The sequence below is a fragment of the Colletes gigas genome, unplaced genomic scaffold (genome assembly GCF_013123115.1).
Source record: "Colletes gigas isolate AHSC1104 unplaced genomic scaffold, ASM1312311v1 Colletes_gigas_Sc00010, whole genome shotgun sequence".
NCBI classification, from domain to species: domain Eukaryota; kingdom Metazoa; phylum Arthropoda; class Insecta; order Hymenoptera; family Colletidae; genus Colletes; species Colletes gigas.
In genome coordinates this window covers 2,468,506-2,485,405 of record NW_025106639.1, presented here as the reverse complement: position 1 = coordinate 2,485,405, position 16,900 = coordinate 2,468,506, and the positions used below count along the sequence as shown (strand labels likewise).

At 42.9% G+C, this 16,900-nt stretch overlaps 2 protein-coding genes across 2 annotated transcripts; both read right to left on the bottom strand.

Annotated features, from left to right (window-relative positions):
- Positions 1–438: 438 nt before the first annotated feature.
- LOC122397906 lies at positions 439–7,413 on the bottom strand. The gene is made up of 7 exons (XM_043397401.1): positions 7,410–7,413; positions 6,896–7,064; positions 6,675–6,816; positions 6,013–6,278; positions 5,718–5,941; positions 4,304–4,449; positions 439–507 (listed from the first exon to the last, which is right to left on the bottom strand). The coding sequence occupies exons 1-7, from the start codon at positions 7,411–7,413 to the stop codon at positions 439–441; spliced, it is 1,020 nt and encodes a 339-aa protein (XP_043253336.1).
- Positions 7,414–8,454: 1,041 nt separating this feature from the next.
- On the bottom strand, positions 8,455–14,298 carry LOC122397856. Its single transcript, XM_043397306.1, has 3 exons — positions 14,112–14,298; positions 12,297–12,498; positions 8,455–8,596 (listed from the first exon to the last, which is right to left on the bottom strand). Exons 1-3 carry the CDS (start codon positions 14,296–14,298, stop codon positions 8,455–8,457), a joined length of 531 nt encoding a protein of 176 aa, XP_043253241.1.
- Between the last annotated feature and the right edge of the window lie 2,602 nt (positions 14,299–16,900).

Here is a 16,900-nt window from a genome sequence, read left to right as displayed (position 1 = left end):
CATACTTGTCCGCGGGTCCTTTTGCGGTATCGGATCGACGCTCGTTCAGCCTGTTACCCGTTTATCCTTGATTTGCGGCTTCAATTTCAGTCGCTCGGGACGCCACTCTCCGGCGCGGATTGTTTTGCGCGCGACGGAAGACTCGCCGTTGCCACCGAACAGGGGAAACGAGTCGAACGTGCTTCGAGGGCGTTCCGGAACGTTTATATACACCGGTCTATTAACGTCCTGGCTCCATTTTCTGCTATTCTCTCGCGTCGGTGACTCTGAATTCATAGGAAGTGTCTTCGAACTGGTGCACAACGAAAAACTATAGAAACTACCCCTCGTGTCAGCTAGGGTAAGACTTTTTATTTAATTATGAGGTAAAGTAGTCGATACGTCCACTAGGTTCATAAAAAATAACATTGTCAAGAGAATATATTTATTTCCTTGAAGCTAAAGTAAACCATCACGAAAATAAATTTCTTCCTTCTCAGCTTTCGACATACTCTTGTCATAGAATTTCTGAACCGTAAAAATCAATTTTATATTGAGGAAGGTTACACAAAATAGAACTGTCAAGAGGGTAAATTTATTTCCTCGAAGCTAAAGTGAGAATATTTTCTATTTAATCATAAAATAATCTACACGGTGCATCCACTAAATTTTAAGACTAGTTTCACAAGAAATTAAATCAATTCTATATTAAAAAAATTCTCCTCGAGCGAACGAGGGTGGTTAAGAGAAACTTCTCAAGGGGAAGTACAATTCCCGACGCGTGACGTTCAATTAGTACGCGGACGAAGCAACAATGAGAGCATCTTCCACGCGTCTTTGATCGTCCCCCGGGCGAATTAAAGCGCTACGTTTTCCAGGACGCGGAGCAAATTGTCCTGTATCGAGCGTCAATACGAAAAACCAACGTTCAATTACACGGGAGCGGAGTCGAAGGGCGGCTCGGTCGGTTGCCAGGAACAATCGTAGTATTCAGGGGGGTGTCGCGCGGTGCTCCAGGAGGCGTGTATCGAATCTGGGCGCCGCGGGTTTCCCCGGTGTATCGGCTCCGGCGTCGGGCGACATCGGGATGTATCAGAAGGCTAATTGTCTTTCGCTGTCAGTTGCACCCCATTCGGCCTTGTCCAAGGCACACGGCCCTCCAGGCAACGACGATCGCGACTGCAGCGTCTACGCCACCCTCGATAACCGCGCCATCGAGCTCTCGGACTGCGAGCACGCCTCGAATTACACGCCAGAAAGGATAAAATAATTACTCGTTTCCTCCTCTTGATTTTCTCCGTTTTTTTTTTTCTTCCTTCGTTCGTCGTTTGTGGGTACGGGTGTGCGCGTGGCACGGACGTTTAGAGCCCATGGGGGAATGGAATTCCGCACGGATGGAAAATTGTATCGAGCGTGGATTTTGGTACGATTGTAACCCCTTAACGCGTTGACTATTTCTCAAATTAGAGAGCAAATAATAAAAATATTTAATATTTATTATTTCTAATGTCGATTGCAGTAAATTTGAATAGGTTTGTAAAATTAATACTACGTTAATGTGGGCATAATTATTATCGAAATTTACCGAATGTCTTCCCCCGTATGAATCGTGAGGACTAATGGAGATATAAAAATACGTTGTCGGGGGCCTGACTCGCAAATATTACGTTTTACGATTCCGTTGTTTCGCGAGTGTACGAAATATAGTGACTCTCGTAAACGCAGCGAGGTGCAAAGGCGATACAGCCATAAATCACTTCGGAACCACGCCTAGAAAGTCCTCTCCACCTGTGAAAATTTTACGTAGACGACCGTAAAAAAGTTTGACGAACAGTTCGGACGCGACACATTAATGCAACCGTTACTTGGACCAACAATAAAATTTCCATTCCACTCAGGAGAAATCGGAGAAAAATTGTGCATCAAATATGCACATTTTCGCCTGCATTACGGTACGTAAAATTTACAATTACAAAAGTTACAAGGTTTAAAGTCTGTTTTTTAAATAATCAGTGTTTTATACTCGATGTCGATGTAATAGCTTAATTTCGAGTATGAAAGTACAGAGGTCCAAGAATTTACAAGTGTTTAGATATTTAGCTTCGCTCGAGATGTCGATCGTGTGCATCGATGCAACGTTGCAATCTTCGAGCCGTTGCATCCCTCGGATGTCTTGCGGTCTCAGAGTTTATTGCAGCACATGCTGCAATACCGCGTTGCATCGTATATTGCAGAGTTGTTGGTGCATGTCGATACACAATTCTTTTTTGCCCTCTCGTTCCTCGCTCTGGTCGCTATTGCTCGTTTATAAGAAGCAAGTTACTGGATGTGTATCTGGCACTAACAGTCCGGTATACGAAGGAATCGAAACACTATCTGATATCTAAAGTTCGAAGTATATTGATACGATCAACTAAATAGCAGAAACTTTATAAACAACGATAGGGAGTGGATTCGCGAGACCGTTCGTTTACAATTAGGATTTCCATGCATTTGTCGAGTTATAGCTACGACTTGGAGGACCGAAACCTGTCAGTTGTTAAAATATTTGTATTTTCATACGCCCCATAATCGGCTCCGTGGGCCTCGTGGGAGTTAACAGGCCGATTTTTCCGTTAGCGAGGTTTTTTCGCCCGCATAATTTACTGAATTTTTGTGTACGCGTACGGTAATTGGCCCGCTACCTAGTTAGGGAATAATGATTAGCAATTAGATCGAAACTGTAATTTGTAGGTCTTATAACTGTCGTTTAATAAGTCACCGACATAACGAAGGACATTTCTTTATAATGCGACAGCGCGAACTGTAGTTTACTCCATCGGTTAGCGAGGCAAAGGGTTGACCGTAACGTATCTGTTCTATCCGTGGTTGTAAGTTTGCACGTGGTGTGCCGACTAGCTACAAACTCGAAGGACCACCTTCAGTGTAGGAAACTAATGGTTCGTATTTGGTGTTTATTAATTTCAACAAGAGATACAGTGACGTTTCCAACTATAATTTTCTTGCTAATCTAAAAAAAACTCTTCCGATGCTATTCTTATATACTAAAATTGCCGATGAGGCGTAACGAAACTGACCAATCGGCCGACGTCCCCGGTTGGGGGTTGGATTTTCGAAATCCGCCTAGTCCAGGTTGCCGCCTACCAGTCGGGGTGCAAACTGAACCCCCCCCGGAAATGGATATTTCCCAGTACTCGACCGGGGACCGTGCCCAGGTACCGAGGCCGTTAATCGACCGCGCGACTAGTTGGAAGGTTTATGATACGTCAATCGCTATCGAGAACGACGGAGCAGGGCTCTGGTACGAGTTCCTGATTGCTGTAATTTTGTAATAATTTTTTAGGGCCCTGACTCCTCGTTTAGCTGTAACTATTAACAAGCGAATTGAAATTAGCTATCTTCAAAAATAGCGGTATTCACAAGAGACCGTATCGTAAACCTTGCCAGGTTCCTAACAGTATCATTACACTTAGTTACATAATTTAATATTTCGGTTCGTAAAAACGTTGATAAGTACAACCTGTTATTGGTGATTGTTACCTGTTCCCCGTAGCTCCCGTGAAAATTAGCACTTCTCTCGTGAAATTGCTCCAGGTGAACGACACCCGATATCGAAAGTGTACAATAAAGGGATACGTTCGGAATTGTGACTTCTCGGTTATGTGGATTTATCGGAACGACCGAGGGGTGACGCGTATGGCAGCTTGCGGCTCCTACCGTTCAATCAATATTCATATTTACCCCATCGAAACTTTAAATTCGAACCTAAGCAAAAAATTAATAGGCCTCTCGCGAATCTTGGAATCAACAGAAATGAATACGATTTAAAAATTATGATTAAAATGGAAGATATTGCTACTTTTTATAGATGATGTCACATCGTGTCTATATCGAATACTTTGTAAATATTTTTCAAAGCGTGTTCCAATTTGAAATCCGTTAGTTCGCCACATCCGTTCCACGTACGATCTATTTACCAGGTAACTGGACTAAATATCAATATCAGACCACTTTGCGGAGGATATATCTCCGAGCATACCGTTATAAATATGCCAAGAGCAATCGTATACCCGTTGCGCATAAATACACCGGGACTAACTTTTAAGAGATCAGCGAGTTTGCTCGTAAGATCGCGAGCGCCGTTTATACGTATAAATTATGCGACAGGATGATATAATCCTTCGCTGGCGTGCATATTGCACGACATAAAGGGACATCCCATCAACGGGAGGAACGGGTGTACCCCGCTCGCCCCCGTCCGCGTCGTTATTATTTCGCGCCGCTATCCGTGCAGGAAATCGAACCGGGATAAGATACAATTTACCAGCGCGCGTAACAGAGACATAAAGCTGATGCTCGAGGGCAGATTCATTGGACAAGTTGTCGGTGCTGGAACGGCGCCCCATGCTGTTTCCACAAATGGCATCTGCGCCAGTAACATTGCGTCCGCCGCGGCGACTACGGGACTTCCTGTTTATGAACACGGGCTCGTACAGGTGGATAGAAAATCCCTGATGGGAGACGGCCAGGTGGAGCAAACGATGGCGTCCCGTGGGCGTGGACGAATTTTCGTAGCTACACTCGGGGACCCTGGTAATCCGTTGTAAATTCGTGGTTGGCCGTCGCTGGTAATTTGTGGCCTCGGTGGGAAGTGGACGTTAGAAATCGTGTCGCCGATATTTAAACACCTCCGCGTAGTTTCAGGTAGCCTCGAATGCTAGAAATTTAAGCACCTGTCACGCTGGGCGCCATTCAAAAAATATATACTCGCGAGCTCCCGCCACTTTAGCTATTATTTGGGATTTAACGAGCCTAGGAATATTTAAAAAATTACAGTATATGGTTGTTAACATTTTTGTAGATTATACATTGATTTATCTGTAATAGAAAAATTTTTGTAAGTGTAATATTTTCACCTGTCACTTGGGTGTCAGTAGTCAACAAAATACCCGCGAGCCTTTAGCTATTATTCAAAGTTTCACAAGCCTAATAATGTTTAAAAAAATACAGTACATGGTCTTTGACATCTCTGTAGATTTATTAATTTATTTCCAATATAAAAATTTCTATAAGATAAAGTAATACGTTTCAGATTGTAAGTCAAACTCTTACACGAATAGTATAGATGCTTATTTTGTACAAAATTCTCGTGATTCTTTCCATTTTATATTGCCCTTAAAATCTACCAAATCACTTCAGAGAGAGAATTTCTTCTTGATTTGTTGCTTGGGTATTTATTTGAAATGAAATGCTCGCTCTAGGACCTCGAATTCTCATATTTTTAATCTTCTGTTTTGAATATTCAGGGAAATCGGAATCGAGAGAACCTTTTGTTATCCGCATCCTGAAAAAAATAAAAGTTTGAGAATGCACGATTAGACGAATAACTTTATTATTTTTGGCGATTACCTGAGGGAAAAACGAGGCATCGTTCTCCTGCCAGACACTCGTTTCCGACTCTTGTGCAAAGTTCACGATACTGTTGGTCGCCGGATCGTTATTCGGGACTTTTTCAATCGGGAAAGCGATATCGTTGTCGCTTCTAAATAATTCGTAACTCGGGAAGTGAACTTTATTCCGAACTTCTTTAGGACGATCCGCTCGTACCGAGCCACCAGTAATTATTCTTCCCTCCGTTCCAATTCTCGAATAATCGCCTGAAAGAAAAGAAAAAATTAAACGAGATTTTCCAATTGTCTTCTGGAAGTTGAGAATTAGGAATTGTTATCTACAAATACCTTTGAACCGTCGTTGTTTTCCAAATTGAAGCCTATTAAAAAGTCGAAAGAATCCCCCGTTGTAATTATTGAGATAATGAACGAGCTCGTTGGAGTCTCTCGGACACTTTGGAAAGGCTCTGTAACAAGCCAGAGAGTTTCCTCTGTTGCTATACCCGAGTATCATAGCTCTTCCAAAGTTGAGTAACGGAGAGGCTCCAGCAACGTCCACCGTGGCCAGCCACCTGAGAACGCGAAGAAATCAAATCTCAATACCTCGTCCCTCCCATAGAAACGATGATTTCGTCGAACGTACTCCGTTAGAGCGTTTTTTCCGAAAAACTCGAACAAACTGGACGTTTGTTTGGCCAACGATCTTCCTGGAAGTTTCCCACTCGCCATTTCGCAGAGTATCCTTGGCACGCACTTGTAGTCGTCGTGGCGGGATATCGACGAAAGGGCATCGAATAGATTCAGCTGAAATCCCGGCGAAGAATCGAACGTTCCACCTGATATCGCCGGATAATTCGATTGGTAGTAGCCGGACGTCGTATCCGCCGGAAGGGATGCGCTCTGGTGCAGCTACGAGTAGAAAAGTTCCGCAAACTCCGCGAATTTCGCCCCAATTTAATCTACCCCTTTGCATTTCAAAGTGTTTCTTTCGAAGATTATCTCTTATTGTAATTGCATTCGATTCCATTCGAATTTTTGTGAACGAAAGAAACGATACTGAAGTATATTTTCTCTAAAGGACGTCAGATTTTTATGGGAGGATTTTTAAAAAAAATTTTTTAACCCTTAAGTGGATTCTCAATCTCGAGTGAATTATTTTACTTGATATTGATTTTTAAAGCCTTTAGAAATTAATGAACTAGTGGAGGATCACATAAATTTTCATATAATTATTAGTTCAAACTTGCAGAGGGCTTAATAATTCACTTAAAGGTTAAGAAAGCAGTGGGTGGGATTTGGGCGTACCAGCGACTGATCTTCGTTGAAGAAGTTGGCGAAAACGTCCGCGAAGGAGATCTGCCTGCCCGTTGACCCGTTCCACTGGCTTTTTGCGTTCTCCGCGCTGCTTTCTCGATCGACGAAATCGGCGACTAACACGTCGATACACCTACGCGATGTTTTTCGCCGAAGCGGATTATCCCGGCGGTTGGCTCCCACTGACGAGAATAATAGGATTTTCTACTCACTGCAATAAATCGGACGCGTTGTAGTTCTTTCGAGGACCATCGAAGTCGCAGTAACGAGCGCCATCAATTTCTTGGGGAGGCATCTGAAACCCATCCCCGGCGCGAACGTCAAAGCAAAGAAGGAAGCAAATAAGGATGAATTTGAATATCATCGCGTGACTCTCTGTTTCTTCGAAATTGAACGTCAATCTTCCCTTTACTATCTTCTCTCTTCTCACTTCTCACTTCTCACTGATTGCTGTTCTCGAATCCTCCGCTTGTTTTAACCCATTAAGTACCAGATTATTGTTTTCCAGAATCAAGAAACAATCGTGATAAATTATAAAATCGAATAGAATTAGTTTTATCAACCAAACTCTGTGTCTATTCCAAAGTTGATCAAGCAAATTGTATATTATTTTAATCAACGTCGTATTTTAATGAATACCAATAACAAGTATTTCTCCCAATGTGCTCTAAATGAGACACCGTGTACTCAATGGGTTAAATTTATGGCTACAACGATTTAAAATACCCATTTAGAAAATATTTCTCCAGTTGAATTTTTGCACTCTCGAAGAATTTCTTTCTAGAGAAATTGAAACTTTTTGGAACAGAAGGTTTTCTTGGCGCGTTTAATCGAGACATACGAGCAACTCGAGTCGCGGATGATCGTGTCACAGTTTCACGGGCAACTGGGACTTTCTTCAGAACTGTTCTTCGTGTACAAACTCGGTCGAAGAGGCGTAGGTAGGAAGAAACGTCATCGCGGGCTACTCTCACTTCGCGGACCTACATGCGTGCCTAGTCGTTCGCGAGAGTTACAAAACACATCGAGTATTTATTCGTCAAACAACTTTATTGAACGATTAACAAACTCCAAGTTACATTCATTCGACTCTGACGTAATATTTATAACGATCGTAGAACGCAGATACAATCTACAAATATTGTAAACGTAACATTTTTTAATTCTCAAGATCCACCGTAGTTTTCAGTCAGAATCTGTGAAACATTGACCACATTCTTCTTCAAAATTTTGGACCCTCATAAAATAAACTTCTGTTTAAACTTGACTGATTAAGAGGACCAAAAGATTAGGACGAAATGTTCACTAAACCAAATTACATTATTTATTTTCCCTCGATTAATATTGCAATCTTCTCGTCCTCCTCCGCCGCGCGTTAACTTCACCGTTTACCCCAACATTTCGTCGACAAAGACGCAAACGTTCACTAAAGATAATTTAAACGGTGGCACCGGGCTATACCACTGTTCTAAATTCGTGTAATTAATGGCGACGAGCGATAATTGCACGACGCTCGTCGCCCGGGTGCAACGACGCTCAGGTAACGCGGAACGCTAACAGCCTTAAACGTAATAATTAATTGTAACAGCTGTTTTTGTTAGAACGGGGGATCCTCGTTACGCTAAAACGAGGCGAGAAAACACGGATGCGACAGCTTTATTTGTCCCCCGCCGATTAACGACCGAGGCGGAGGAACAGGGAACGCGTCATCGGGATATTTACAATCTGTACAGGGACCACGGTTTTGTACAACATAAATAGCGGTTTACAGTTAATCCGCGAGCGTCGCGTCCACGCAGCCTCTTCCTCTCTTCGCCAGCTGATGACAGAGTCTCGGGCTGCCTATAATGTCGCCCAGGAACACGCTCAATAAATAATTCTCCTTCGTCGGATTCGGCGATGATTTGTACTCGCTGTAAAACGAACAATCGGCCACGTTAACTTTACGATATGTCTCGAAAGTCTAACTAATGCTCAGAAGGGTTAAAAGGCTCGCGCGACCTACGAAAAATTATTTTTCTTTCGACTACTTTGGCGTCAAACGTAATACGTATCGTCGTTCGTAGCGTCAGAAACGGAATTATTGAAAGAAATTTACTCAATTTTAAAATAAAATATATTATTAGCTATTCAGGGTGGTCCATACAAATGGTTCAGGTCACAACCCCGTTATTAATACATTTACATGCACATTCACTTGTCGAATTTGAAAAAATCTAAGGTCCTACAGATAGGTACAGTAGTACTTACTCTTCGAGCCATTTTTTATTACGATCTGAAACATTTGGACCACCCTGCGGAGAGAATGATACAGACACAGGTTTTAAATTTTGAAAACCTGTGCAATTCCATTATTCGTAGATTAGAATCACCCTCCACGGACATTGATGTCGATATTAAATTCGCTAGAAAATTTACACGCTCGATCTTCCGTGAAAGAGATTGCCAACTCCCCGGTATAAATTACTAATTTACCACGAGAGATAAAATCCACCACTGTCAACGCCATCCTATCTATTCTTTAATTGACTCCTGCGAAGGACTTTGCGCGATTTCTCATCCATGCTCCGTTAGAGCCACTGGAAACGGTTTCCTGGCGTCGTCGTGTGCACGGATTCACCCTCCCACGAGTTCTCCCCGCGTCTAGACAGGTAACAGAACCGATCGCGTTTCGTCCTCCAGGACACGCGCTGGCCATCCCCCGACGTCGAGGAAATCGCTGATAAGCCCCCTCGAATCTAGGGGGGTTAAGATAGCCCGCGACACTCGTAAAACGGCAGAGGCGCAACGAAGGAGCTGGCAGGGTGGGGCGAAACGTTGGAACAGAGTTATCAGGATGCATTAGGACGGTCGTCGGGGCCGCCATTAAAGGCTATCTGCTCCCGGCGTTACTCGCGACTGAATTTAATGCAAGCTGGGAGAAGGTGGCTCCGTGGAAGGCCAACACCGAGCCCGGGTAGCACGGATTTCTATTAGGTCCTTCGCCGGAAGAAAGTGCTGTCGACCCATTAGAACCAGGGAGGAGGACCACCTTCTCTCGCAGCTCCTTTTAAGGATTTACCGGCTCGATCATTCTCCGCGAATTATCGGGGAATCCTCGGAATTTATGCGGAGGCCCGGAGAAAGTTGGATTTTTGGCCATTCCAAAGGTTCCATCTACGAATATTATGAAATATTCGAGAGTCGAACTTTGATATTTATGGTATTTCGTCGTAAGGCTTTCGAGGATCTAATCATACTGTGATGGAATAACAATTTTTATAAAGTGTCTGCTGGAAATTGTCGTGGATGACTCTTGAACGGAATTTAAAAATTTGAAAAAGAAGACTGTATGAAATACGGGAAAAGTTCAGATGCCAAGCCAGGAAGTTGACTCAATTTTTAAGGCTCTCCGGGGCCTGTCGACCTTTCCTGCAGCCTCCAAACTCGTTTCGCCATCGATTTACAGCGTAATAATCACGACAGGTTTATACGAAGCGTATAAAAAATTTCTCAATTTACTTTTGCCACTCGTGTTAACACATAACTGTCGGTTCCTGCGTCTACGAAACAAGGCTCTTCGCCCGTTTCGTCTTCGATCTTTACGATGCTTGGCATCCAGATAAAACACTCGCAAATACACTCGAATTTTTCATATTATTACTAGACTGCGAATTTTTATGCATTTATAGGAATTATTATATTTAAGGGTTGAGACAGTCCTCAACAAAGCTCTCATTTCATTAATTCTATTAATAAAAATATGCATAAGGATGTGCAGCCTATGTACTTAAATATTCCAAAACCAATCGAAGTAAAAATGTCGAAAGTGAGAGATACACAATTGATCATCATTCTTATTTAATACAAACAGCTTTATCACGAAGTTCGAATTAAAAAAACAGTAACTGAAACTTCAGCTGATCTCTGATTCCGTCTAACGTATCTCTCATTGTATGTTTCAATGGATGCATGTCCCCGAGGCAGTAGAGCGGCGAGAAAAGTTTGGCGAGGGGAAAAAATTCATTTGACGCGCGGCGAGATTAATATAATCAGCGCGAATCGAAACGTCGGAAGAGAAAGGGGCAAGGAGGAGTGAAATAAATGGCAGGGGACACGTTTCATTGGTTCACGGCTGGCCGCGCAAATGGGCCAGTAGTTTTCCACGATGCATTAACGAGGCCCGTTATTAAGCTTCCTATCGGCGGCGTTTCGCAACTCGACCGACCGAGACGAAGGTAGGAAACCAGTCTTCGAGCCGCGGACGCCCTGGGCCGTGAACTTCAGGGTCGTCGTTGCGCGAGTCGTTGCACCCGCGATGCACTTTTCGGGTCGCGAAATGCAACTCGTCAAATTCGCGCGTGACTCTTCTTTTATCAACTCTATTCACTAGAAAAGCAGGGCTAACCAACTACCAAATTGTATACGAAGATACGTGTCAGAGGTATGCAAAGGTCTCCATCTTTTTTATAGAATATGGTGACTTTATATTAGAAGTGTGAAGCTTCGTAATGGTGACTTTACCTTAAATTCCGTGAAGCTTCGAGTAATATTAATTTTCCACTCTGCGTAAATTTTGCACACGGTTTTCACGTTCGCGAATGGATAAAATTCATTTCGAGGAAACGTCGGATCGCTCCGGAATATTACTTGAACATCGAACCAGTCTTTGGAAACACAGAAACGCCCGATTTTGCAACCCATTGCATCCTCCAATATTTTGTCGATCTTAACTGCAACGTAATAGCAAGACACTCGAGATTTTACAAGACTTTCGAAGAGTCTCGAGACCGTGGAGTGGTTCAGCGGATAACATTCGAGTATCCGTATTCCAGAATGTTTCGATAATTTTCTAGCCAGAGATCCGAACGACTGCCACCGTTATTTCGATCGTCGTAACGTCGACGATCCTCGCGTGCGGACCGTTCGCCGGACCACTTTGTGGAACAATTGCCATGCAAATGGACGAGATTGGTATTGGTAACGACCGGTGCATGACGTTTCGGATCGCGGGGGAATCGATGCAAACGCGATCGAGCACCGACGCCGCGACGCTTCGCGAGTTACGTAAAGGAGAAACTGTGTCGTCGACGCATAAACACGGAATGGAGTTTCGAGAAACGCCGAGTCGTTGGCCTGGCGGTAGAGATCTTTCCGCGTGATCGAGAAAAAGTATTTCCAATTATACTATAGATCTCTCAGAGTCAAGTCTGTGGACACGAAATTTTAAAAAATTATTAATGTATTCAAGGTGTTTGTCTTTCGTGGTAAATCTAGAAGAGTTCAAAGTATTGGGGAACTGGCTATCCCATGGCTAGAAGTTATAAATAGGAATCATTGAAATAGAGAAATCGTTTGGAACGATTGAAATTCAAATAACAGACTTTTTTATCAATAAGAAAGGCTCAAGCTCCTATAGACGTTTGTTTTGTAATTTTTCTCTCGATTCTAAGCTTTCAATTTACGCAAGTCAAGGAGAACGTGAATCTAGATTTCCAGGGGCAACGTGATCGCAGTTAATGGCGAGTTCTATGGATAAGGGCAGGAAATAAGCTGTTAGCTTTGTGCAATTTACGACGTTAGATATTAATCATTGGTAGGTTGGATAGTGAGGGGGCGTCGTTAGTGGTGTACCTGAAAACGACGTTCCAGTCGAGGTCGCGTTCCCTGCTCCGATTCAGCAGCGTCTGGGTTGCATACTTGGCGCATATTCTCTCGTAGATGCACACGTTATTGCCCAGCTCCGTTACCAATTTCTTCTCCACCTGACCGACGTCTAGGATTTCCTCGTCGTGCACCAGAGGCAGGTCTCGTCTCGCGCGGCTGGCGTACGTCGCTGGAAACAGGGGGGACACGAATGGGTGACAAATTGCAAAACGACCCCGTCGAAATTAGTTTCTCGAGCGTTGTTTGCTCCGCCGAGTGTGCTCGACGTGCTTTCTAACTGTAAACGTCGATTCGAGCGCGTGGCAAATTAGCGTGCAGGATAGTCAACGATCCCGATCGATTGCTTTGTTCCACTCTATTAGGAAACGAGTTGTTTCAATCGAAAGAAACGAAAGTTCCAACCAATAGATACGCAATTTAATTACGAATATTTATTCGCTATTTTTCGGTAAAGAATTTTTTTCTCGAAACTACGTAGGATTTCGGGGGTATGTCTATTGACAAAAAATGATTGTACTCGACTCCTCTAGCTAAAAATAATTTTTTTAGAACGATTTGAAATTTTTTAATTTTGCCGAATTTCAGGGGAATCTTCATTCATGGTCAGACATTGTATTTTCGGTAAGGAATTTTTTTCTCGAAAGTGTGTAGGATTTCGGGGGTATGTCTATTCACCAAAAATGATTGTAATTGGCCCCCACAACCGAATATAATTTTTCCAGAATGATTTGAAATGATTTGATATTCTTGATTTTCGACTTATTTTGGCTTCTAGAATCTCCCATTGAAATTTTTCCCAGGGATGGCCGAACACCCTGTATATAAATTGATTCGTTGCCAGATTGGCACTCGATTATTCGTAAAAATGTTTCGCGACGTTCAGTCTATTAACTGACCTCACAATCGAGTCATCGGATGACAGGAATCGGTCGCGTTAATGCATTATGCAGGTTTTAATAGAAACGCTTGCGGGATTCAATCAGTTTCCGTCATCAATCCGAGCGACAGTCCCCGTTTCGATCATTCGAAACTGCTAAACGAGGGTAAACGGCGTCGACGTCTTCAACCTTTATTTTAACGAAAATTGACGATCCAGACAGAATTTTATCCGAGTGATATCAATTAATCATTGCTCGAATAAAATTTCAAACACCTTGCAATAAGTATTTCGCATTAAATTTTGTTTTTATGGTAAGAATCGTATACATGTGGCTGTAAATAATTATCGTAGAAGCGGAAGTGGCAAATGTTAGATAAAGGTTCTATGTATTCGAATCAACCTGTGTTTAACAACGCGCACGTGTGCCATTTCTGCCGGGCGTTTCGATCGTCGAATAATCCATTCGTATTCAGGAAACAGCTGCAAATTACACCTGCATTACACGGGATTCCGTGGTTCCGACACAGAAGTCGCAACAAGTGGAACACTTTCGCTTTCGCTGTTCACCGATTCGATTCACGCGCGAAACCACGAGGAAGCCGGGTTACCTACGCGGCGAAGTTTACATTCTTTACGTTTCAGCGATCGATGAAGCGTCACGTTCGATGCAACCTGAAGGATCTGAGCGAAAGGAAACATTGAACTTGCTCCAAGAAACTCAGCCTCAGAATAATTTCCAAGTCGAATAAAATAGGAAAAAGAATACTGTGTACTTGATGCACTTGATATTATTCAGGAATCTAAACTGGACAGGGTTTCTTCTCTACTCGGGAAGACGTTTCACAAATTTACTTTTTAATCGAATGTAATGAATTAATATAGTATTGGTTCGAGGATCTCACCTGGATTTAGGGAGTACGCGAGTTTCTTGACGAAATTGGTGATCCTCACGGCGGCTATGATCACTGGAAAGCCGACCAGTTGTACCGGAAGCTCGAACGCGGGCTCTTCCGGTCTCGGGGACGCGGCTATAGCCGCTATAGCCAGGAACCAACATCCCAGGAAGAAAAACGCTCTCGACAATCGCATCGTGGAATGCTACCTGGGGAATCAGTCGCGTTATATCTATCTTTGCACTATTGTCAAACTGATCGACAGATTCTGGGTGGAACCACGGACGTAACCATTTTTATTCCTGAATTTGCATAGAAACTGCAAATTTTTAATTCGTTCGTAAGCTAGCTTTTGGCCCAGAGATTCGTTTACGTTGGTGTAAAAAAATTAGATTCTAGTTCTATTCGTGAATGAAACTTTCTCGAATCTCGTTCAGGGATCAATTTAAAAGATTCACAAAGGCAAAAGTGTTTCTTTTCATAGACAACTGACCTACTTTCTGTAGGGAAAACGAGCGACACAACTACTGCATACTTAATCGTACGATACTTCGTCACGTTTGTGTATCGAGTTGCAGAGGTACTACTATAGAACCTGCCATACTATACAAATCGTACAAGAACCCATTTTACAATTACAGCCCCAAAAATCATTACGTCTACGATTCCTGTAACTCAGAAACGATCAAAATTCTTATCTAAAAAAATTTCAATGAACAAGAATTTATCTACTGAACCGTCCAAATTAATTTCGATCGATTACTCGACTAAAATTTTGGTACACTCTTGTTCCCAGCACCGTTCACAAAAATTCACAAAGGACTCTTCGACGAATTACAATTACTCTCGACGACGAAGCCCCCTGTCTCGAACCACTGATGAATTTCGGACACTGGTCGGATATCCTCGTCACGAAATCGTTGCTCGCGAGTGGTCCATCGATCGTCAACGAGCCGCGATCGCGTTTTGCCGCGCCGACGTTCTGTTTTTCCGTCGCGTTCGCCGGTGGACCAGGAACAATCGGAAACGTGACAGCGAACTGGTTGCTTCTTTGGTAAAAACTCGCTTACGAGTGTTCCTCCATGGCGACCGTAGCCCGTGGTCGTTCGCGCCGTCCAAGAGAAAGTGATCCCCCTTCCCAACGTCGCATTCAAACGAACGGCGAACGCCGGATTGCGACATTTAGTGCGCCAACGGGGCTCGTGCGTGACGTTCTTCGAGCCCTCTTCCTGGCCGCGTCCTCCGCAAGGTCGTCGCGATCCTCGAGCTCCCTACGACGCCTTGTGGTCCGCCATTGCGTACCAAAGCACGCTCGTGGAGAAATTTTTACCTAGAAGAGACCTACCAATCTCTGTCGAGAAGATTAGGCGACCTTGGACGCCCCGTTTTTCAGAGAAATTATTACATTTGGCAGTCGTGAGTATCAGAGTACTTGATGGAAACATTGTTAATTTTTGGAGTATTTAATTTTGTGATGAGAAGTATAGTAATCAGGGGATTATTCTGAACCCTCTTTCAGTCTTCAGATAGTCGTTTTTAATGTTACTTTTTACTCCTGAGATTCAAATCTAAGAAGCTCACTTTAAATCTTTTACATCCTTGAGAACAAAAAAATTATTCAAAGGGTGTAGATAAAAAGTTGAGCCTCTTAATTTTCATGGTTCAGAATTTTTGCTGGCCTCCACTGTGCTATCGGGGAGTGCAAGAATGCATTCGCTAGAATCTCAGGTGCCACGAGACTCGATCGTCTAATTAGTCCCCCGATCGCGGGGAATCGCTTTGTCGGTGACGAATTACAAGTGATCTCTCGTAATGCATGGAAATGGTGCCAACAGCCACTTAAGTGCGATCACGCAGCGACGACTGTGTAAGAATATAATCGATTTCTTGCGTGGCAACGGGACACGGCGAACGAGACCGATTACATGAATCCAGCTGGAATCGTTGCTCAATGAACGCGATTTTCCTACGTGAACGAGGTCACGTAGATCGGAATCGGTGTCGTCGATGCACTTTTACCTCTCCCGCGTCCTACGAACCGATCTCCCGCGACCGATCGGATACATTTCTTTTCATCCTCGCGCTCCAATTCTTTAAGTAGCGTTTAACACTCGCAGCCTGCAATTACGGAATTAGCTCATAATTTAATTACGGATATTTGCATCGATGTAAATGTTTCGACCCCGTTTCTATCGAAAATTATGTCTCGTGATCAATGTTCACTACGATCCTTCTATTACATCGTTTTCTACAATTTAATCTAATTTAATTAATATTACGTAACTGTGTTTCAGAATCCAAAAATAATTTGAGTTATAGAGACTTCAATTTTCGTGCACTATCATCCTTCTATTAGATCGTTTTCTACAATTTAATCTAATTTGATTAATATTACGTAACTGTGTTTCAGAATCCAAAAATAATTTGAGTTATAGAGACTTCAATTTTCGTGCACTATCATCCTTCTATTAGATCGTTTTCTACAATTTAATCTAATTTAATTAATATTACGTAACTGTGTTTTAGAATCAAAAAATAATTTGAGTCATAAAGGGTTCAATTTTTTATTCTGTGTTCTTCGATGACAGTACAATTTCCACATAATTCACTATTTTTCAAATTAACATCCAACAGAAAATTTGACCCCAGGTTTAGGGTTCCATTATAGCCCCACAATACGTTCACGAAATTCTAAATAATTCTTGCGTTACAGAAAAATTTCCAAGTCCGCGTAACGTCTCGTTCTATTTGCGAAGTCGTTCGAGTGGAACGAAATTTCCCAGCCCCTGCGAGTCTAT

Coding starts and splice junctions, on each gene's coding strand:
- LOC122397856 (XM_043397306.1), bottom strand. CDS start 14,298: ATGCGATTGTCGAGAGCGTTTTTCTTCCTGGGATGTTGGTTCCTGGCT. Junction 12,499..14,111: donor CGCGTACTCCCTAAATCCAG/GTGAGATCCTCG, acceptor CCCTGTTTCCAG/CGACGTACGCCAGCCGCGCG. Junction 8,597..12,296: donor GACTGGAACGTCGTTTTCAG/GTACACCACTAA, acceptor TTCGTTTTACAG/CGAGTACAAATCATCGCCGA.
- LOC122397906 (XM_043397401.1), bottom strand. Junction 6,817..6,895: donor AACGCGTCCGATTTATTGCA/GTGAGTAGAAAA, acceptor AACATCGCGTAG/GTGTATCGACGTGTTAGTCG. Junction 508..4,303: donor TGTCTCTGTTACGCGCGCTG/GTAAATTGTATC, acceptor TTTACGGTTCAG/AAATTCTATGACAAGAGTAT.